General features: G+C 32.1%; 1 protein-coding gene across 1 annotated transcript; it reads right to left on the reverse strand.

Moving 5' to 3' along the window:
* Positions 1-11,572: 11,572 nt before the first annotated feature.
* LOC110619924 lies at positions 11,573-13,039 on the reverse strand. Its single transcript, XM_021763441.2, has 3 exons — positions 12,824-13,039; positions 12,196-12,267; positions 11,573-12,103 (listed from the first exon to the last, which is right to left on the reverse strand). Exons 1-3 carry the CDS (start codon positions 12,908-12,910, stop codon positions 11,771-11,773), a joined length of 492 nt encoding a protein of 163 aa, XP_021619133.1. The 5' UTR covers positions 12,911-13,039; the 3' UTR covers positions 11,573-11,770.
* Between the last annotated feature and the right edge of the window lie 11,669 nt (positions 13,040-24,708).

Genomic DNA, 24,708 nt, shown 5'->3' on the forward strand with positions numbered 1-24,708 from the left:
GAATAATAAAACATTTAAAAACATATGATAACATGGAATGCATCACATCACAGCTAATCACATCAAGGATGAACCTGTCACCAATAGCCCTCTACATGGTCCAACTGTGCCAGAACGTAGAATGGGTCCTGGTCTTTCCCTTACATATCATAACATAACAGTGTCCAAATGTAATACCCGGCTAGACTCCGGTATTAGAATTCCTACCGTCCGATGGAATCTCGGATGTCGGAAGCCTCTAGTAGGGTAGAATCATGTTTTCATAAAATGTTTTAAGGTATTTCATGGTTTTAAGAAAAATGGAAATGAGTTTTTGCATAAAAACAACCTTGGAGGAAAACTCAGGTTCGGCCGCCGAACCTCAAGTTCGGCCGCCGAACATGCATGCCTTCGGGAGCGCCTTTAGGCCCCCGAAAGCATAAGTGAGGAAGTCCAGGTTCGGCCGCCGAACCTCAAGTTCGGCCGCCGAACATGGCATGCATGCGGAGGCACTTTCGGCCCCCGAACGTGGCCTGGCCAGCCACTATAAAAGGGTCCCTTAGCCAAAAACGGGCGAGCTTTTCCCCATTTTCGGCCAAGGTGAGCTTTCTGCCGCCCCTCACCGATCTTTGATGTTTTTCCTCTAGATCTTTCAAGTTTTTCATTTGTTTTAACTTCGTTTTGAAGATTTGAGCTTTGGAGCAAAGTTTTGGAGCTTTGAGGTTCAAGAACTCAAATCTCTCCCAACTCCAAGTTTGGTCGCCTCTACTCTCGATCTTCAAGAGGTAAGAGTCGATCTCTAGCTTATAGTATGTTTTAAGTAAGATTTATGAAGTTCATGGGGATAGAATGCATGTTTAGGTCATAGATGTGTTTATGGGTATAAATGTATGTTCTTGAACAATGTGGCTTGTAATGTGTGTTTGATGTGTTGTAGTTGGGGTTTAAGGTAGTTTGAGACCCCTAGGAGCTTGAATGCATGTTTTGGTTGAGCTAAATGCATGTTGGTTTGAGTTTGGAGGCATTTGTGCATGTTTGAACCGAGTTTCTGCCCTTTGGGAGAAACCAGGTTCGGCAGCCGAAGGGACTTTCGGCCGCCGAACCCTCTTGTGGAGGCAACCTTCGGCTGCCGAAGCTTGCCCCCGAAAGGAGACTTTTGTCTCTGTTTGGGACTTTCGGCCGCCGAAGGTGCCGCCGAACATGCATGAGTTTCGCCTCTGTCTGGGAGTTTCGGCCGCCGAAGGTGCCGCCGAACCTGCCTGACTTTCGGCTCTGGAGGGACTTTCGGCCGCCGAACCTGCCGCTGAAAGTGCCCTATTCAGTCATTTCTTGCATGTTTTTCTATGATTATTCCATGATGTTTTAGGGGGTTTTTGGGGAATAGTTTAGGGTTATGTTCAAGTATATTTGGTCCCTCATTTGAGTCCACCTGTGTAGGTTCGGACCCGAGGAACCGAGGACCCCCACAGTGAGTCTGTTGCCCCAGTGTCTGGTCAGAGCTATCCAGAGGTGAGTAGAATAAACCTTTACGTTTAAAGTAAATAAATTTCAAAGTTTTGAGCATTGTTCATGCATCATGAATGCCATGTGATGAATTAGGTTGCTTGCATTAGAATTCACGAATATGTCGCATTGCACATTTTGATGTTGATGTGGATGAATGTTGAATGATCCATAGCCCTCGATCTATGATATGACGATATGATATGTACGGTACGGAAAGTAAGACCAGTGGGACCCATTCTACGTTCGCTGGCACTATGTAAGGGAAAGATCAGGACCCATTCTACGTTCTGGCACAGTTGGACCATGTTATGTTATGATATGTAAGGGAAAGACCAGGACCCATTCTACGTTCTGGCACAGTTGGACCATGTAGAGGGCTATTGGTGACAAGTTCATCCTTGATGTGATTAGCTGTGATGTGATGCATTTCATGTTATCATATGTTTTAAGTGTTTTATTATTCTGCTCACTGGACTCTAGTAGCTCACCCCTCTCCCAATTTCCCCAGGATTGCAGGTACAGGGTAGACCAGGAGGTTTACAAGAGTAATGAAGTCACGTGTATGTAATAGTTAGTGTGGACATGATAGATGTATTAATGTTATGTAAAAGTACAGTTTCAGTCATGTAATGATATTGAGGATTAGATATTGTGCTTGACATTGTGTATGAGGTATCCCTTTTATTACATGATCAAAATGTTTTATTATGTTCATGAAAGCCAACTCATCTTATGATGTATCGCCCATTGGGGCATTGATGAGATCCCACAGAGGGATCATGATTATGATTATGGCTATGTGCAGTGCATGTTCAGGTTGAGTTGGATGTATGAAAGAAAAGTTTTAAATTTTTTTTTATGTATGTTGTGATCATGTATGGGATTAAACAGGTTTTCAGGTTGCAAGTCAGGCTTGCTACGGGTCTTGGCGGCCTTAAGCCGACCCGGATCCTAGCGCCGGTAGCGGTCCGATTTTCGGGTCGTTACACCAACTGTGCCAGAACGTAGAATGGGTCCTGGTCTTTCCCTTACATAGTGCCAGCGAACGTAGAATGGGTCCCACTGGTCTTACATTCCGTACCATACATATCACATCGTCATATCATAGGTCGAGGGCTATGGATCATCCAACATTCATCCACATCAACATTTAAAATATGCAATGCAACATATTGGTGAATTCTAATGCAAGCAACCTAATTCATCACATGGCATTCATGATGCATGATCATGCTCAATCCTTGCAATTGATTTGCTTAAAAACATAAAGGGTTATTCCACTCACCTCTGGATAGCTCTGACCAGACACTGGGGCAACAGACTCACTGCTGGGGTCCTCGGTTCCTCAGGTCCGAACCTACACAGGTGGACTCAAATGAGGGACCAAACATACATGAACAAAACTCTAAACTATTCCCCAAAAACCCCCTAAAATATCATGGAATAATCATAGAAAAACATGCAAGAAAGGGCTGGACAGGGCACTTTCGGCGGCAGGTTCGGCGGCCGAAACTCCCTCCAGAGCCGAAAGTTAGGCAGGTTCGGCAGCACCTTCGGCGGCCGAAACTCCCAGACAGAGGCGAAACTCATGCATGTTCGGCGGCACTTTCGGCGGCCGAAACTCCCAGACAGAGACGAAAGTCTCCTTTCGGAGCAAGCTTCGGCAGCCGAAGGCTGCCTCCACAAGCACGTTCGGCGGCCGAAAGTTCCTTCGGCTGCCGAACCTGGTTTCTCCCAGAATGGCAGAAACTCAGCTCCCTTATGCATTTATGCCTCCACTCTCATCCAAACATGCATAAACCTATTCTACAATACTCATACATAAGCATACAAGTTCCTAGGGGCATCAACTAACTAAAACCCCATCTAAAACACATCAAACATACATTTGCTAGCCACATTGTTCAAAATCACATCAAAAACCCATAAGCTCAACATAAGCTACACATGCATTTTCTACCCCATGAACTTGCATAAAACTTGCTTAAAACATAAAGTAAGCTAGAGATCGACTCTTACCTCTTGAAGATCGAGGGTAGAGGCGATCTAACTTGGAGTTGGAAGCGATTTGAGTTCTTGAACCTCAAAGCTCCAAAACTTGCTCAAAACTCGGAAATCTTCAAAACAAGATGAAAACTAGTGAAAAACTCGAAAGATCTGAAGGAAAAGACTCAAGATCGGTGAGGGGTGGCGGAAAACTCACCTTGGCCAGAAATGGGGAAAAAGCTCGCCCGTTTTCGGCTAAGGGACCCTTTTATAGTGGCTGGCCAGGCCACGTTCAGGGGCCGAACGTGCCTCCGCATGCATGCCATGTTCGACGGCCGAACTTGAGGTTCGGCGGCCGAACCTGGACTTTCCCCACTTATGCTTTCGGGGGCCTAAAGGCGCTCCCGAAGGCATGCATGTTCGGCGGCCGAACTTGAGGTTCGGCGGCCAAACCTGAGTTTTCCTTCAAGGTTGTTTTTATGCAAAAACTCATTTCTATTCTACTTAAAACCATGGAATACCTTAAAACATTTTATGAAAACATGATTCTACCCTACTAGAGGCTTCCGACATCCGAGATTCCACCGGACGGTAGGAATTCCGATACCGGAGTCTAGCCGGGTATTACATAGGGTTTTTACAATGGGCTCTGTAAAACTTAGAAAAAGCTTTTTCCTAGAAGAGAGTATTTCTCCTTTTATAGGTTTCCTTTTGTCGGCAAGTGACGTGCCAATAGAACGAATATCAGTAGACCATCTGTCCCTGCCACGCTGATACGGACGTACGAGGGAATCAAATCTCTGCTCCATGCGTAACGGCCTCTGATTCTCTCAGGGCGCGGGTAAACGGGTCTGCAAGATGGATGGACGGATCCTCTTTCGGGTTCTGGACTGGACCGGTAAGTAGGGACAAAGCAGGGCCTGAATGAATCGGCCCAAGGTTCAGGGAAGATGAGGCCGGCCTGGTGGAGGGAGCCAGATAACCCGGTCATGAGGCTTAATGGACTGGACCCAGTGAGCGTGAATGGCTTGAGGATCTCTAAGCAATGGGCTATCTTCATGAGCCTGGCCCTAGACGGGGATGAGGTGAACTCAGAGGTCATCAAGTATATTTATTACTCTTTTTAATTCATGTGTGAAAATCATAAGGGCAAGATAAAAAGGACAAGGGGAGCTTTCATTCGAGTTTAAAAAATAGACTATTAGTTATGTGATAAAAGAAATATAAACTCTGGATGTATCTAATAATTCATTTCAGTAATATTGTTAAGAATGATTACAGAAGAAAAAAAGTAAAATGAAGTTGATTCTCATATTGATTCGATCTGAAAAGTGATAACGATAAAAGTTATCTGTATATATGCTTCTTGATTAATAACCATACAAGATTATCTTTAAGAAGTAAGATGTGATGACATAAATAACTTTTTTATAATTAAACTTTGACATGTATCTCCTTTAAAATTTGGGAGATGGTACTTTACTCTTTTAATGAGTTTGTATAATGTAAATTCAAATTAATCAAATTAGTAAACTTTATTTCTTAAAATTCATGAAATATTCATATTTTATAAATGAGTTGTTAGGTTTGTCCTTAATATTAACTTGTTTGCTTGAGTATGCAAGTTTGTTAGAGGCAGTTGAAGTTATAGCTTTGGAAGTTCAAGTTTTTTTTAAAATGTATATATTTTTACTTTTTTTAGTAGATATTTGGATACTATTACTTTGATTTTAAAGTAGAAGTAAGTAAAATAGCTATAGAGAAAGAGAGAGAAAGATAAAGCAAAAGAGCGGGGAAAAAGAAGAGGAACCGGTTAAAAGTTTTGTTCGAGGGTTCTCGAATTTGGTTTCATCATTTCTCTAGTCATTTTGTTGCATTTTCCGGTTTGAGTTCCTTTCCCCTGTTGTGTTTTGTTTTGTTTTCTTCTATTTTTCACCTTCGTCCTTTGGTTCCCCACGCCATGGGTGGATATGTACGTGTTTTTCTTTTGTTGTCTTTTACTTATTTGTTTTTCAAATCTTCGATGATTAATTTAGGAGTTTTATTTAGATCTGGGTGTTTTGAGGAGTGGCTCTATTTTTTATCTCCAGGGCAGGATATTGACTATGTGATGCCGGTAACTCGAGACCGCACAACTACGTTCGGTGACCACCACTCCCGCAGGCTAGTGTAATATCGTGAGCTCTGCTTTGTCTACTTTTCTGAGTGTGGTGTCCATTCGGAGTTGCTTTGGTCGCTTTGTCTGGGTCTCTTTGTTTCTTCGATTTTGTATGTTGCTTGCATGTCGATTCTGACAGTTTTCTTCTTATTTATTTCTGGTGTGTTTTGCGTTATCTGTTGGATGTTGTAGTAGTCATCGAAGCTTTGTGCTTGATGCGATGACTCGATGATTGGGTAACAGTGGGGTGGTGTTGGGTCAGTGATGGTCAAGTATGTGGGTCAGTGATGGTTGTATTTGTTGCATGGAGTTAGTTTATTTATTTCTGGTTGGATTTTCTTTGATTTAATTTGATCGTTTTGTTTCTGTTGTGGTTTGATTTTCTTTTTTGGGCCTTTTGGCATGACATATATAATCCCCATTATTTTAGCCCACTAAGCCTTGGAAATGCAAGTTTGATTGCTTGGTAAAAAAAAATAAAATAAAATAGCTATAGGATAAATTTGATTTGGTACTGCTTAAATGATAAATTTGACATTTAAAAATTATGCTGTCCTAAGTACTATGGTCAGACTTATTTATTTTTTAAGAAATAAATCTAATTAAATCTTTATATTTTTATTGAGGAGAAATTAAATTAAATTAAAATTTTTTAATCACTTAAGTCTTATATTTTTACTAAATACTAAATAAGTTAAGGCTTAATATAATATTATTTTTAATAATATAATATTATTTTTTATAATTTAAAATATTAAAAATTTAATATTTTAATTAATATAAAAATTTTAAAAAATTCGTAGAGATAGTAAATAATTTAAAATTACAAAAACAAAATTTTATTATAAAAAATGAAATTTTATTATAAAAATAATATTTTGTTATTAAAAAATTAACATTATATTAGGTCGGTATTTATTTAGTGATGTAGTTGAAAATGAGTTGAAAATTATCTATCACTCTGCAAAAGAGAGAAAGTGAGGTGGTATGCGCCTATAGGCAGCCATTTCGATACTCAAGTTAATAAGTTATCAAAGAGAGCATGTAAAAATCTATATCTTGAACTTTGTGTGTGCTTTGCTTTTATATTGTAAAAATATAAGGTTGGTTGGTGATTTATCTAGAAATTCGACTAGTATCAGCTAATAGATAAGAAATTCCGTAATTGTAGGTGTAATGGGGATCTGTTGTATAATATCCTTTAAAAGTAACTAGATATCATTTGAGGCTCGACTAGACACATGGGGCGAATCTTATATTATTCCAAGTATTGACCATCATGCTAACGGGGTCTTTCTTCTTATGGGTGAGACTTTAATGATCGAGGATTAGGACTTTGCCACGTGGCTACGTCATGTGGTGATAACACATGACACACTTTTGGCAATATATTATGTCATATCAGAAGTCCCCTTATCAATCTTCGGTTCTTCATATTTGAAGCATACAGTTACTTTCCACACTTTTGGCAATATATTATGTCATATCAGAAGTCCCCCTATTGATCTTCGATTCTTCAGATTTGAAGCATACAGTTACTTTCCATACTTTTGGGAATAAATCCGGTCATGTGCCTGGCGGTTACCCATCTCGTGATGCTTTTTGGCAGAAACTTGCCTTTTAAACTAATACTCGAAGACTCACCTGGCAATTACCTGCCTTTTGGCACTTTTTGGTAGAAATTTGCCTTTGTCTTTTGGGACTAACACCCAAAGACTCGCCTGGCGATTACTCGCCTTGTGGCACTTTTTAGTAGAAACTTGCATTTGTCTTTTAAGACTAATACCAAGTCATGTGCATGACAGGTACCCACCTTGTTGCACTTTTTTGGAAGAAACTTGCCTTTGGGACTAACACCTAAAGATTCGCCTAACGGTTACTCGCCTTGTGGCATTTTTTAGCGAAAACTTGTATTTATCTTTTAGGACTAACACCCGAAGACTCGCCTAGCGGTTACTCACCTAGCGCTTTTTGTCAGAAACTTGCCTTTGGAATTAATACCGGAAGACTCGCTTGGCGGTTATCCCCTTTGTGGTGCTTTTTGGCAAAAACTTACCTTATCTTTTGGGACTAACACTTGGTCATATGTGTGGCAGTTACCCACCTTGTGATGCTTTTTGGCATAAACTTGCTATTTTATTTTAGAACGAACACCCGAAGACTCGCCTAACGATTACCCACCTTGTGCTGCTTTTTAGCAAAAACTTGCCTTTTTTCTTTTGAAACTAATATCTGGTCATGTGTCTGGCAGTTACCCATCTCGTAGCGCTTTTTAGCAGAAAATTATCTTTAAGACTAACACTCGAAGACTCGCCTGGTGGTTACCCACCTTGTGGCGCTTTTTGACAAAAACTTGTCTTTGTCTTTTGGGACTAATACTAAAGACTCGCCTGGCGATTACCCGCCTTGTGGCTCACTTGCGGTTACCCATCTTATGGCATTTTTTAGCAAAAATTGCCTTGATCATTGTATTTTGGGACTAACATCCAAAGATTCGCTTGGTATTTACCCACCTTGTGGCATTTTTTTGATAAGAATTGCCTTAATCTTTCGATTTTGAGATTAACACCTAAAGATTCATCTAGTGGTTACACGCCTTGTGGCTCGCTTGGTGGTTACCAGCCTTATGGTGCCTTTTCTTGTCCCAGCACTTTCATCAATCCATTATTTCCAATGATTCTGATTTAAACACCAAAAAGGACTTGAAAAATACATCATAATTTTTTTGATAGCATTTCCCTAATTTACAAAATACTCCAAGAATGAAAAATGACCCGTTATCTAATTTGACCAACTTATAAGCACTAGGATGAATAACTTTGAAGACTTTATATGGTCCCTTCTAGTTCTCGCACAACTTACCAAACCCAATGGGCCCATTTTATTACGTCATACTATTTAAGAACGGGATCCTCTATGTTAAAGACTCAGGAGTTGAATATCAATGACATTCTATTTCTATAGGCCTTTGGTCCCCCCTACGGATTCATTTTCATCAGGATTGACTGGTACTCTTACCTCAAGTTTTGACTCTCCTTATTCTTTATCTTTTATAGCAAACCTCCTTAGAGTTTCATATCTAATGAGTCTTTCAATCTCGTCCTTTAGTTGCCTACATTTTTCTTTAGTGTGCCCATGATCTTCTTGAAATTGGCAAAACTCGATTCTATCCTGCATGCTCGCTTTGTCTAAGTTAAGCTTTGCGGGCCATTTGACTTCTTTGCTATTTTTCCTGATCTACATTAAAATATGTGTGCGTGAATCATTTAAGGGAGTGTAATTCTTATACTTACCTTGGTCTTCCCTCCTTCAGAACATAGGATAATTCTTCAGATCTCCTTCATAGCCTCACCTTTCTGCCTTCTAGGTTTTACTTTGATTTGTCCTTTTATCCTCTCTTAGCCCCTGGACTTCATCTTTCAACCGAATGTACTTTTGTGCCTTGTCCATTAACTGAAGATAAGTGGCTACTGGGTTCTTGATTATAAATTTTAATGTTATGAGTCTCTTTCTTTAATGTCTCACATGCTATCTCGTGATTCAATTCTTCAATATGTATTGCTTCAGCATTCAAATGTGAGATAAAACTCCTTAAAGACTCAGCCTCTCCTTGTTGGATTTGTTGAATTTTTTGCAAGTCTGAGGAGAGCTTTTTAGGAGGTATACAAGTAACAAATTTAAATTTAAATAGCATAGCGAGCTATGTAAAACTATGATAGAACCTAAACTCAGATGCTAGTACCATTTCTTAGCTAAACCTATGAGGGTGGATGGGAAGAGTCGGCATAGCATGAAATTGTTGACATTCTGGAGCTGCATCATAGTCTGAAAGATAGTCAGATGGCTCCTGGGATCTACCGTCCCGTTGTACTTATCGAAACTAGGTAGCTTAAACTTCATGGGAAAGGTCTCTAAGAGAATTTCCTTTGAGAGAGGTGAAGGATCATCTAAGCCATAATCTTCCTCTTACTCCTTCTAGTACCTTTATATAGCACGAACCAGCTTCCAATCAATGTCTTTGAGGCCTCGTTCGATAATTCCTCATCCTCCACTTTGGCCTTTCCCTTAGACTGCATGTGAATGGCCTCCGTCTAAGTCTCTCAAAAGAAGCTTTCTCCCTTATTTTAGGAATCATGAAAGAGGCCTCCTCCCAAGTAGGGATGTAAACGGGTAGGGATGTAAACGGGTAGGGTACCCATGAAAATTAAACTACCCAAACTCAAACACGATTCATATTAACAATACCCAAACCCGTCCCAAACCCGATTATTATTATCCGAATAAAATTCGAAACCGACTAGTCTCATATATTTTAAATAATAATTCATATAAAAAAATATTTTTCATTAATAATTTTCATTTAAAAAATTTAATATTTCTAGAAAATATTTAAATTTTAATTTTTAAATAAAAATATAAAAAAAATTTATAAATATTACTGTAAAATATATATTTTTATATTAAATTAATTATTTATATAAATGGATTTAGGTAGTGGGTACCCTATAAATAAAATCCGAATACGATATGAACCCATTACGAGTATTATTTTCAAACTTGAACCCATCCTCAATCCAATTATAACTACTCAAATCCGTCCTATTAGGATTCAGTCGAATTGGGTACCCAAAAATACTCGACCTGTTACTATCCTTACTCCCGAGTCTTATATTACTTGAGAGTTGTTTGCAGTTTCTATGTATTGCACCATTTGCTCATTGTTTAGATTATTGAGGTATGTCTCATTAACCATAAGAGGAGTGTCCTATCCACTGTTAGGGGTAGAGGAGACAATAACTCTCCTATTGGCAGCAGAATTAGCTACAGCTCATGAATTTTCAGATATTTTAAAAGTAAAGTGTGAGGAATGAAAAGGATTTTAAGTGAAAAGGTAAATAGAAATATTAGGCCGAATTTATCTTAAATGAACAAGAAAAACTCAATGGGATCCCAAATATAGAACCATATGATGTAGCTGAAAAGGAGCTGAACATGATCTGTCACTCTGCAAAAGAGAGATAGTGAGGTGGTTAGTGCCTATAGGCAGCCACTCTGACACTCAAGTCAATAAGTTATAAAAAAGAGAGAGTGTAAGTAAATTGTTTGAGCTTAAAAAGAGTGTGTAAGAATGTGTACCTTGAACTCTGTGTGTACTTTACTTTTTCACTATAAAAAGATAATGTTAGTTGGTGATTTTTTTGAAAATCCGACTAGTACTAACTAATGGATAAAAAATCTCGTGATTGTAGGTGTAATGAAAATCTGTTGTATAATATTTTTTAATAGTAACCAGATATCATAAAAGGCTCGACCATACACATAGGATGAGTCTTCTATCATTTCAAGTACCGACTGTGACCAAAGGTTAGGATTTTGTCACGTAGCTCTGTCATCCGTTGACAACGCATGATATACTTTAGACAAATATTATATCATATCATTTAATCTGTAATAAAAATATATGGACTTAATTCATAAAAAAATTAAATTAAACTTATTTATTGCTTAGATAAAGTACAAGAGCTTAATTATGCTTATTTCTATTTATTCTTTCACCTTCCCTAATCCCTCCAGTGCATTTGCCTGGCGGCATGAAGTATGTGAGTTGTACTAGGTTTGTTTCTATTTTAGAATTAACTCAATTAAAATGTTCCAACATTTTGTCAAATTAAACTTTTTAGCCATTTTATCAAGAAAATTATTAGTCACTTGATTATTTGTATTATTTAATGTCTATAATTTTAATTAAGTGTATTATTAAATTTTTTGGCTAAAGTTAAAATAAATTGAGTAATAATTTTTTTAATAGGAAAACTAAATAGCTTGATTTTACAATTTATTTGATTAAAAAACTAAATAGCTTAATTTTACAAAATATAAAAATATTTTAATTGATTAATTTTAAAATTCAGATAAATTAATAAATTTTTTAAAAATTCCAATGACATAATTATAATTCTCTAATTGAAAAATTTTGATCTACCATTTCCTTTTTCATATCTATTTCTCTCATTCCTCCGAGATGAGTCTTTGAGTTGGGAATGCACAAAAGGAGAACTATAGTTGGGAATAGAGCAACCAAACTTTTCTCAAGCAAATTGAAAAATAAAAAATACATTGAAGATTAGGGGGGGAAATAATTCACAGGAGAACACCAATGAGCACAGCTAGCAGAAAAATAAGAACAATTAGGCATCCAACTAGATCATTCACAGGATTATTCATCTCAGGAAAATCTTGCTTGGAAGAAATTTCAGTAATTGGATTTTGTATGTCAAGTTCTGAAGCAGCAACCATAGAAACATGATCCATGTCAATAAGATCAGGGATCAAATTGGAATTTTTCATAAAAGATTCGGCAGCAGACCTTTTAATTATCTCATCAATGGTGGATGCTAACTCCAATACTTTCTTCTCCAAAGCAGCATTCTTCTGCTTTATTGCCTCAGTACCCTTTTCTTTTTTCCTCAATAACTACATTAAAAAATTTGAAAAACAAAAACAAGTCAAAATTTTAATTCACTTGAAGAAAATTTTAGCTGAATTAAGATTTGTCATCAACTCACACTTTCCAGGTTTGCAACCCTAAGATTCAAATCAGCAACTTCCTTTTCCAGGGCAGAATCTAGCCTGTCTTCCTATCAAGGAACAAATAAGAATTCAAGTTAAGATTAAGAGCCACTCCCAGCTAATTTGAGATTAAATTTCACTGGAAATATTTTTAAAGATTTTCTGAATACAGCAAGCCCAGAAAATAAAAAAAAATTCTGAAAAAGATTTTTTTGGCAAAATAAATAGAGTATAACTCTTCATTTATTTTGCGAAAAATATTTTTTTATAATATATTTTTGTGGCTTTTAATTTATTTAAAAGAAATTAATCATGCAAAATATTTTTCAAATTAAATATATATTAAACTATTTTTTTATTACAATTACACTTTTGTTAAACAAAGTCTTCATCTTTTTAAAAAAAAATTATTTTGATAGTTTGGAAATTTTATTAACAATTTTTATATGAATTTTATTAACATTTTTTACTTTTTAATATTTCAATTAAATAATAAAAAAAAGTTATTTTCTTGTAAAATGATTTACTTAAAAAATATTTTCTAGATAAAATAACTTCATGAAATAAATTGAGCCTAAAACTTAATTTTGTCGCATAATCTGAATAGGGAATCCATTACTTTACCTTATTAGCATGGCTTAGCAGAGGCTTTTGCAGAGAATCTGGAGAATGAAAACGAGAATAACCAGTTGTGGAGTGGTTGCTGCCCATGAAAATTGATGGATATGGTGACAGAAAATTTTCATTGAAATGAGAAAATTTATATGATGTGAGATGGAAAATCCCAGGAAATTTTTAGGGCGTTGACAATTAAAGATCACGGAAGAGGGATTTCTTAGAAATTACACTTTTCATGTTTGGGCAATTACCCAGAATTGCCAACTATAAATTTTTGGAGTCCGTCTTTTACCAGGAAAAAAAAAATAGTATTTCTCTTTGAAAAATGATGAATTTATTATTATTCAAAATATTTTGGTAAATTTACAAACACGTCTAATGACAACAAGTTGACGCTTGTGTTTTTATAAACTCGTTAAAGCGACTCTAAGTTTTAATTTCATTTAAAAATTTTATCCTTTATGTATACGTCAAAAATATTTTATATTAAAAAATATTTTTTATATAAAAAAATTTAATAAAATAATTTAATTTTCATGATTTAATTTTATTTAAAAATAAAATATATTAATAAATTTTGATATAGAATTTTAGTAATTTCTAGTGAGGTTAAAGTGTAAAAAATGATTTTATAGTTTGAAAAGAATAGTATTTTTTTTCGTGAGAAAAATATTTTTTTCATCTGTTATAGACGTTAGTTTAAAATTTGTGGATGATTAAATTTATTTTAAAAGTATAATTTTTTTTAAAATATTTTTTTATAAAAATTTACGATCTACTTAAAATTTATTTAGTATCATTTAAAAATATATGAAATTATAAATAATTTTAAAAGTTTTGAAATGTAAGAATTGAAGTATTTTAACGAATGAAAATTAAAAAATAAGAAGTGTTAAAATTTAATTAAATAAAATATTATAAATAAAAGTTAATAGAAATTTAAATATTTTTTAAATAAAAAATAAAAAATTAAAATATTTAAATTATAATAGATGAGTATTAATTGATAGTAGAGAAATTTAAGTATACGATTTTAAAAATATAGAGATTAACCTATTAACTATATTTCTTTTAAAAATTTAAGTGTAGTTTATCCATTTAAAAAAGATAATAAAGTTATTTCTGTATTTTTAATATTAAAAATAAATTGAGAAATTTTTAATTTAGACAGACAGAAAATAAAAATATTTAAATTTTTAATTTTAAAAATATAAAAGATTTAAAACTCAAAAATCAAAATATAATTTATACCAGATCAAAACACCCACCAAATTACCTTAGTTGAGAATTTGCCAACAAAATAACTTAAATTTCATTATGTCAACGCGTTAACTTTTTTTTATATTATTTTTTAAAACTTCACTATCAAAAACACCTAATAGACATCTTCAAGTGTTTTTCACGTCAGTACTTTTAAGTTGCGTGTTTCTGAGTTTAAGATTTTTTTAGAGTAAATAAATTTTAAATTTTAGAAGAATTAATTTAATTTTACACAAATAAAATAAAAGCATTAGTTATACAATATTCCAGAAAGATTGTTTTTTTCTTTTAATTTTATCTTTTCACATATATGAGTTTTTTTCACTTTTTATTTTATTAATAATTAAAATAATTTCTTCTATTCATAAAAAAAATCTGATATTTGAATGATTGGACTTCTTAGTTTTATCTCCAACGAAATTAATGAGGCTGTACATATATATATATATACGATGCCATTTTCAGAAAATTTCATTAACATAAAAAACATAAATATATTCAAGAAAAATACGAAAAAAAAATTCTTTTATAAAAAAAATATTTCATTTTTTTATAATAAATAGTTCAAAATGTTAAAAAATAAAATTTAATAATTAAATAATTATTACTTTAAAATTTATCAAACAAAATATATTAAAATATAACATCCGATATAATTAAAATTTAAAGATATATTAGTGTATTTTTAAAAATACTGAAAGAGTTTTATTAAGATGGCAATATTAAAAAATATTTTTTTATGTCACTCTAGATATTAATATAATTTTTAACTTTTTAAAAAAATACTTATTTTTTTAAAAAAATCATGATAAATTTATTAACAATATTATATATAAATTTATCAATATTTTTAATTTTTAAATATAATTAAAAAATAAAAAATTTATTTTTCAAAAAATATTTTTTATGCAAAATATATTTTTCTTATTTTTTATAAATAAATAGATCCAATAATTTTTTTTTATAATTTCACTTTTTTATTATTTTTAAATGTAACATTTTCTTCCATTTATTTCTTTAACACAAAAACGAACAATTTTAAGAGTATAACAACAATATTTACTTGTATCTTAAAACATTGGCATTATGTAAAATACAAAGGAAACGAAAAAGCATAACATATATAATTAAATAAAAGAGGGAATTAGTCTAGTAAAAAAGAAAAAGAAAATATAAAAAGAGAAATGGCCGGTAAGTGATAGAGATTCTGAGCAAAAGTAAAAGCAAATATAAGATTAAGGATATGATGGTGAGAGTAATTTTTAGAGAGATTTATAATTTAGTTTCTGAGTATTGTAATTATTAACAAGTCAGTTTCTATATTTTTAGAAACCTATTAAAACGTTTTTATTTTTTATCTACATTAACGAAATAGTCTTTCCGTCTATTTTTGCTGTTAAAAATATAATAAAAGATCAAATTACCATATTCTTTTCTTCCTCCTCCTTTTTCTTATTCATCAATTCTTCCCGGTTTTTCTGCTTCTACTTCATCTTCTACTTCATCTTCTGCTTTTGCTTCTTCTTCTTTCACATCTGCTTCTTCTAAAATAAATCTAAAATAAATGTAAATTAATATACTCAAATTATTGATAAATCTAAAATAAATATAATAATAATATCAAATATCTTAGTTATTATAAATTTTAATTTTAGATAAAATAGTAAAAAAACTCTAAATTTTAAAAAATTTTACAATTACACTCTATATCTTTTTAAATTTTTATTAATTATACTTTAGAATATACCCTAAAATGTATGGGATAATGTGACAGATGACATAATAATTTCATTAAACACTAACAGTAAAATAGCAGTGAAATTCATTTAAAACAACATATAAATTTAAATTTTAATTAATAATTAAATTAATATAGAATATAATTATAAAAATTTAAAAAGCATGAAAATTTTTTTATGATTAACTGCTCTTATTATTATTATTATTATTTTATTATTATTTTGCTCTTAAAGCTCATTGGCACTTACCGAACAAATCATCTCGTCGACTTTTGGGGAATTACGCGGCATGGAAAAGATCAAAGCAGCTTGAGGGGGTTTTCCTTCTCATAATCAATTAGTTCTTTAATACTCCTGTTCATTTTGTATCTCAATTTAGGAGGTTTTTTTTCTTCTAAATAAGTGTTATTTTATCACTTCAATGTTTTATTAATATTTCCTTTACTTATTATAGCTTTTGTATACTCATTTTAATTAAAGAGTAATATAATTTTTTTAATTTTTATTTAATATATTTATTACTTTTATTAATTTATGTACAAAAATCTTAAATGTCAGATAATAAATATAGATGGAGTATTATAAGTTATTATATTCTCAATTTGAATCAATTTAATTATTTATAGTAATTAATTATATTATTTTTTTTCTAAATTTCTTTTATTCATAATAAATAATTTGTATTATTGACATCATTAATTAATAAAATTCTCCTATATGAAAAATGATTTTAATTTATTATAAAGATGAATAATTTTTGTAGTTATGAATGAAGCAAAGACTACTAATATTTTGTTATCCTTTCAGAAATAACAATTATAAAAGGAAATAAATTTTTATTTGTATACTAATTAGATGATAATTTTTTCCCTAATTTACTAGGATTAATAACATTATCCTTATAATAGTATGGTTATATTTAATTTTCCCGATTTAAGTATATTAATTTTCTTTTTTAAATTAAAATTTATTTTATTTTTCTATTTCGGCTAGAATTAGGATTATGAATATTATAAATAGGTACATTGTAAGTCTTTTGCCAACTATGCTAATAATGCTAATATCAATTTTAATGGGAATTTGGTTTTTAAAACTTTGATTATTCTATAGTTCTATTTTTAATGCAAAGATAGATTTTTTGTGCAGCTCCATGTCTAGTAAAATTTATTGAGAATTTATTACACAAGCATGGTGATCATCCTAAGTGTGTTGCTTATTCTATAATTAATCCATCTGCCACTATTATGCCTAATGATTTGAGGGTGAATTGTCCTAAGAAGGGATATGATGCGAGTACATGGGGTGAAAATTTTTAATAATCATGGAGCCTTAAAGCATACTAATCACAAACATATTTAATGGAAGAAGCATGGTGAGAGCAAGGTTCATAGACATATAGGTTAAGTTAAAGTAGTAAAATCAAGCTTATTTTCAATGAAGAAGACACTAATTTTATATGACATATTTGGAAGGTTAGAAAGTAAAGGATTGGGTTTAAACAACAATGATTAATTACTATTTCTAGAAAAAATATGGGCCATATTTTTTTTCAAAGTTCATGGGTTAAATTTCATCCACCATTAATTCACTTTTGAAAACTTAGATACGAGACATTTTAGTGTTTTTATTATGTTTTTGAGATATTTTAGTATTTATTATGTCTTTTATAATTATATATAGATTAAGAGTCAACTTGATATTATTGACTAACAAAATTCTCCTTTATAATGAAGGATTTTTAGTTTGCTAAAACGATAGATAAATTTTATAGTCCAAAATGAAGTAAAAGACTACCAATATTTCCTTATCCTTTCAAAATAGCAAGTGCGGAAGGAAGTGGGCTTTTATTTATATACTAGTTAGGCTATGATTTATTTTTCCTTAATTTACTAGGAATAATAATGTAATATTTGTACTAATAAAATTAGATTTAGTTTTCCTAGTTTAAGTAGGATTACCTCTTTTTTTTTATTTCAACTAAAATTTATTTTATTTTTCTATTTTAATTAGAATTAGGATTAGAAATATTATAAATAGGTGCATTAATTGTAAGCCTTTGCTAGCTATGCTAAAATTGCTAATGTTTATTTCAATGGGAATTTGGTTTTTAGAACTTTAGCTCTTCTACTTTTAATGCAAAGATGCATTTGTTTATGTGCTTCCATGCTTAATAAGACTTATTAAGAATTTCTTGTAGCATTTAGCAGAAGTTGGCACTTGATTATCTATATTTCTAATTGTATTGATTGGTTAGGGTTGTAATAGAGTAAACCTTGAAAGTTATCTTTAGCGTGTTTCAGCATCAAGTTGTATGACAATATTTTTTTTTTCATCACATATTGATTCTAGGTTCCATATCAAAAATAAAGGTTTTTTTCAAACTCACATCTAACAAAACTTTAGCGTTCAACAAAATACTATATACATCTAATATAAGAGTTAAGTTAACATTTTAATATATTAAGTTGCAATGACAAAAAATAATGTTATGTGGCAAATAGTATTGTGGACTTATTATTTTTGAAACTGTAAATGAAAATGCGCTTATATATTCGGCTTACTTGATAAATTCTATTAATATTTAACATGCTAGATTAGGCTTATATTGTTTTCATATTAAAAAAATACATTATTTTCGTTTAATTTCTAGTAACAGTATCATGCTTGAATAAATATAAAGTAGTTGCATAATTTAGAATTGAACTACTTTATTTAATCCATATTGATTCATGAAATCTAAGACTAACTATAACTAAATGCAATAAAAAAATGTGCATTTTGTTGATTTTACATATACTAAAATATTTGCTTAGAAATATATATTTTTTTTTTATAAAACTGGAGTAGGACATCAACTCAATCGAAAAGTTAAAAGAGTTAAGTCATACAAATATTATGAATATGTTTTAATTATTTATAATTTTTTATGAGAAAGAGAGAATAAATCATGAAAGTACTCTTAAATATTCACTTGGATATAATAGAATAATATTAAGAAAACAAAATAGGATATTAAAAAAAAAGGCCTATTTGATATAAAAAGGCTAAAACTTTACATTTAATCACGATTATAGACAAAACTTTCAATTTTAGATGACAAAGTTTCAATTTTTAAACTTTTTATAATTATAGCCAATCTCTAAGATAATTTATCTTGGCATAATACTACTATTTCCTCCTTGGAGAATGCTAAAAATCTGTCAAAAATTATCTTGGCAAAATTGATACATGCTTTGTAGGCAAAAGAACATAGAAGGCTTATAAGGTCTGAAGGATCTATTGAGGGTGCACTACTTATAACATTTCAATCAAATCAGAGAGATAGAGGAAAGAAGAACTAGAAGGACAACTCAGGTTTTGATTCTCCTAGAATTAATAGAGAATCAAAATATGATTTTCCTCCTTGCAAGCATTGTTGAAAGAAAGCTCATCCACCTTTCAAGCGCTGGAGAAGGCCCAATCAATAGTGTGAGAAATGTCAAAAGATGGGACATTATTAAAAGATGTGCAGAAATAGCAGCCAACAGAAAAATATTGCACAAGTAGCTAACCAAGAAGAGGAGATACAATTCTTTGTAGCAACCTGTTTTGCAACTAATAGCTCAAGTGACAAGTGGCTTATTGATAGTGGTTGAACTAACCTGTTTTGTAATTGGGCCTTACTGTGTCGCCCCCTTTACTATGGGCTTTTAATTCGGCCAGCCTTGTTTGGCACTTTAGGGTTTAGTTTATTTTTAGTTTTTTAGGGTTAGGTTTAGTTTTCTCTATATAAACTCCAACAGTCCTTTGTGTGAGAGAACTTTTAATTAAAATTTATAATTATTCATGCTATTTGCGTGCCTTTATTATTGTGAGAGTATGAGATTGCATTCTTCCAATTACATCAACAATCAAGGTAAACTTATCAATTCTATTGTGGCGTTTGTCTTCTTTCTCTAATCCTTAATTATTGGTGTTCTTGCTGTTCTTTGCGTTGGGTGTCATAGAGGGGAGTTTATTATTGATCTTTGGAGATATTCCATCTTGTCATAGAGATCTTGGAATTAATCCATAGGGTTTCGCGTTAGGTGGCATATAAATTACAATTGACTGATGCATCACGAATATATCCAGTTTTTCACATATCGCAGTCAAAAAAAAATCCAAAGGGATCATTTTGTAATAGTTGATTTACCTGCAGATATGGTTCCTGAAGCCCCCTTGTTTGAACCTGAGAGCATTGTGGATAGTCGCAAAAATAGAATAAATGGAGAGTTGGTACATCAGATTCTAGTTTGATGGAAGGGCATTCCTAAGGAGGAAGCTACTTGGCTTAATATAACAGACTTCCGAAATCAATTTCCATATTTCAACTTTTAGGACAAGGTTGATCTTCAAGAAGATAGCAATGTTGTGGATCATGCCATAAGAAATGGATGGGCTGATAGGAAGCCTGGAACTTAGAGAGTTTATAGCAGAAGAAACAAAAAGGGACATATGGAGGTTGTTGAGGAATAATTTTAGCAGAATGAAAATAGAGATTCTTGGAGGATAATGTCATTAGAGAAGATTGGAGCAGTTGTAGTAATTACAGAGGAGAAGACAACTGGAAGGAATCTTTTCTTGCAATCACATATTTATAGTGTACAAAGGACTAGAGAAGGCATCTTGAAAAATATATAGAAATTGGTATTCGGTAGTCTTACTGGGCAGTAGTTACATTTTGTAATTTCTGTGCTTTTTTCATGAAAGCAATACTTGGAAGTTGAGTTTATTTCCAGAATTTTGAATCCTTCTTTTATAAGATTGTGTTCATCCTTATTTTATTTCTCTTAAACATTTTTCAAGTCCTTTCATCTATCAATCACATTATATCCATATCTCAAGATATCAAGCACCTTATCCGACTCTTCAATTTCAAAAAATTTCCAACTATGTAAATCATCCCAACAATTTTTATAAACAATTTTTTTAATTCCATAATCTATGAGTTACTCACCAAATTTCAACATAATATTATAAACATATTAAAGATTTTTTAGGTCAAATTTTATAATTTTTTGAGCATTCTAACTATTTATTTTATTCAAAACATAACAACACCTAAAATCATAGACCCAACTTGAAATAACTTGGCAGACACTCTATTAGACAAGTCTTTAGATTGTGGCTTTCAATGCTCTTCTCCAACACTACAAAAAAAAGACTATCAGCGACGGAAAATTCCGTCGCTGATAGTCCAAAATTCGTCGCTGAAAGTATCAGCGACGGATTTCCGACGGCATAAAATCCGTCGCTTAAAGTCATGTCGCTAATTTTTCCGACGGATCTGAAATCCGTCGGAAATATTTGCGACGGATTTCCACGGATCAACCGTCGAAAAATCTAGCGACCAACTTTTTTCGTCGCTAAATCCATCGGAAGAAGCAGAATCAATCCAATAACCAATTCGTCGCTAATCTTTCAGAAATAATTAGCGACAGAAAAAATCCGTCGGCAATCCATCAAAAATGTTAAAACCATTTTATCTAAATTCGTTGCAGATCCATCGGAAACATTAAAATTTTTTTATAAAATCTGTCACAAATCCATCACAATTATTTATATTTTAAATGATATTCTTAATAAAAATATTTTTTGATTTTTATTCAGATATTCTTATAATATAAATAATTTACAACTAAAAAATAAATTCAATATAAATTAAAAGTCATTTATAATCATTATAATTCATATCCATACACACAAATACTTCACAATATTTATAAAATTGAAAGTTTAGAACAAATCCATATATTTAACAATATTCATAAAGTTTGAAATAAATCTATTAGTTTGCTGAAACATCTAATGGAGAAGTAGAATCTACAGTTGTGTGATGATGAGAATGCGTTTGCTTGTGGATTATGCTCTCATATTTCCTCTTGCACCTTTGTTGCCTCATGTGTTTTATTTATAGAGAGCTGCTGGCTATGTCCTCTACCTCCAGATAATATTGCTCTTCAAGACATCTGAAAAATAATTACATATAAATTTCAATTAACAATAATTATAAATAATAATAAAACATCAAATAATAAGTCTTTAAAAACATATAAAAATAACATGCTGTGTGCTGTCGACATGGATTCGGTGGTAAAATGAATAGTCAGGAGAGTATCTAATATCACAATTGATATGTCCACCTAATTTCAACCAATATAATGTCCATACTTAGGGATGTAAATGGGTAGAGTACCCGCAAAAATTAAACTATCCGAACTCGATTTAAATTAGCAATATCGGAACCCGCCTTGAATCCGATTAAAAATTAATTTAACTATCCGAATCCGTCCCAAACCCGATTATTATTATCCGAATAAAATCCGAACCCGTTTAGTCTTATATATTTTAATTAATAATTTATATAAAAAATATTTTTTATTAATAATTTTTATTTAAAAAATCCAATATTTCTAAAAAATATTTATATTTTAATTTTTAAATAAAAATATATAAAAAAATTTATAAATATTATTGTAAAATATATTTTTTATATACCCTATACATAAAACCCGAACCCGATCCCGATTCAAACCCACAACATATAATATTTTTTAAATCTGACCTGTCTCAAACCCGATTATAACTATCCAAATCCGTTCTATTAGGGTTCGATCGGATCGGGTACCCGAAAATACCCGATCCATTGTCATCCCTATACCATACCTCCACATATTTTCAACTTTTTTTTTCAAGTTCCCTCTCAAAACAATGATAAAAATCAATTAGTATTAGGATTTAGAAGCCTTCATGCAAGAAATTTAAGCATACGGAATGTACTGTATGGTATCAAATGGCCTCTTAAACCATTGAAAAGAGGGAAAGTTACAATCATAATAACAAAATAAGAAGGAACATTATAATTTAACAAAAAGATGCATAGGAAATCACATAATCATCCCACTAGAGACAAACATAAAGAAAGCAGTATTTTACAAGTTGAATGGATTACATGATTTACAAATTTAATACCTACATATGTAGATATTTATGGAAGAAGTTGATCAATAAACCAAGTCGCTCAATTAAAATGTTTTGCTAAGCAAAGACCATCCACATCACCCAAAATTTTAATAAAATTAATTAATTAGTCTTTAAAATTCTTAACTCAAATTAAAATATCCTTCATCTTCTCAAATTAACAGGTTCTGTTAGTTTTATGTGACTGTTAACGTTACCCTTTTATAATAAAAAACAGCACATCACTGCTACCTCTCTCCACTTATCCACCATTTATCAATTTAAACCATATCACAAGCCCAATGAAGTTTCTTCCCTTGCCAGATTCCTTTTAATTAGTCTATCTGCCATCACTAACCAAAAACATGTAAAAGATGAACATATTATCAAATGAAAATTAAAAAATAAAATTGAAAAACAAACTAATTAAAGACCACACATAAAAGCCCATTCTTCTAGATTTTCTTCCATCAACTAAAATTGAGCCAAGGTCATTGCACAGGCTAGTCCCTTCATTAGATCTTTTGTTCTCTGCTCCTGAACTACTTTCTGTGCTGCTATTTGAAAGAGAACAAAATGTTGTCTTTTGCAAGACCCCAGTTGGAGATGAACTTATATGAGGACTCTTGTCCCATCTCCTTTAGCATCGATGAATTCTTGCATTTTGAAATACTGTTATTGGTATTGTGCAAGACCTACCTAAGTGGACCACCCATTGAAATTTCCCAATGAACAAAAAAGAAAATCATTGCTCCTCTCTATGTTTTCCGAATCTAAACAAAGTCAGTCTTTCTGCACCTTAAAATTTCTTTCACGAAAAAATTTTCGACAAACACAGAAGAATAAATCACTGCAAAAAAAATGACCGTCTAGTGTATCATCTTCTCTCTCTACAATCTATACACTTTCTCCCTAAGCCAAAAGAATAAATCACAGTTGAAAATACATATATGTTCTACTCCTTTTCCTCCTAATCATTTTCACCATCCGATCAAACCCCCTGTAGAATTTGTTGTTGATTCACCCTTATCCATTTTTCCCAAATCGCTTCACTCTTCTCTTCAAATTGAATCCCTAGCTTTTCATCCTCTTCACCCTATGCAACTTTTTATTCTCCATAACCTTTACTCCTACTCCACCATTGAGATAAATCGAGAGAGAAGGAGAGCTTCTACTATGGTAGAAACACAAAACTTATGGTTAAGGAGAGAAATAAAGAGACTACATAATTTGAGAGAGAAATTGAAAGAGACAAATGGGAGGAAGAAGAGGCATTTGTTTCTTAGTTCATAAGGGTATTAAGGTTAATTAGTTCATAGAAACATCAAAATTGGCAAAGGACAACACAATATACATAAGTCTTAGAACTGTTCGGCCAGAAAATTATTCAGGCAGCTAATATTGAAGCAACTGATCATCCACATACAACTGATAGAAGGCAAGATTATGCCTAGAGTTACAAGTCATGAGGAAAAGTGTAACGACCCGAAATCAGACCGCTACCTGCGCTAGAATTCAGATCGACTTAAGATCGCCGGGACCCGTAGCAAGCCTAGCATACAACCTGTCATACCTGATAAATCCCATACATGATCATACATTTACATAAAAATTTTAAACTTTTCATCTACCAAGCTCGAACTGTGCATGCACTGATACTGAATACATAAAAACCCCACACTAGAGCCCTCATCAAATGCTCTAGTTGGGTCAACATTACATACATCAAGCTTGGTTTACATATCTCAACATATAAGACATTTCATAATAATCATGAACAAAAGGGATTAACCAAACATTCTAGGGTCAAGCACAATACTAATCCTCAATACAAAACTGTACAATATCTTACATTACATTACATTACATTATCTTTCATGTCCACAACTAACTATTACATACATAAGACTT

This window comes from Manihot esculenta, chromosome 8 (genome assembly GCF_001659605.2).
Source record: "Manihot esculenta cultivar AM560-2 chromosome 8, M.esculenta_v8, whole genome shotgun sequence".
NCBI lineage: Eukaryota > Viridiplantae > Streptophyta > Magnoliopsida > Malpighiales > Euphorbiaceae > Manihot > Manihot esculenta.

What these genes read in the sequence shown, in the direction of transcription:
- LOC110619924 (XM_021763441.2), bottom strand. Translation starts at nt 12,910, where the DNA reads ATGGGCAGCAACCACTCCACAACTGGTTATTCTCGTTTTCATTCTCCA. An exon ending in TGCTAAGCCATGCTAATAAG is followed by an intron (nt 12,268 to 12,823) that starts GTAAAGTAATGG and finishes GTTCCTTGATAG; the next exon opens with GAAGACAGGCTAGATTCTGC. An exon ending in GGGTTGCAAACCTGGAAAGT is followed by an intron (nt 12,104 to 12,195) that starts GTGAGTTGATGA and finishes TTTTTAATGTAG; the next exon opens with TTATTGAGGAAAAAAGAAAA.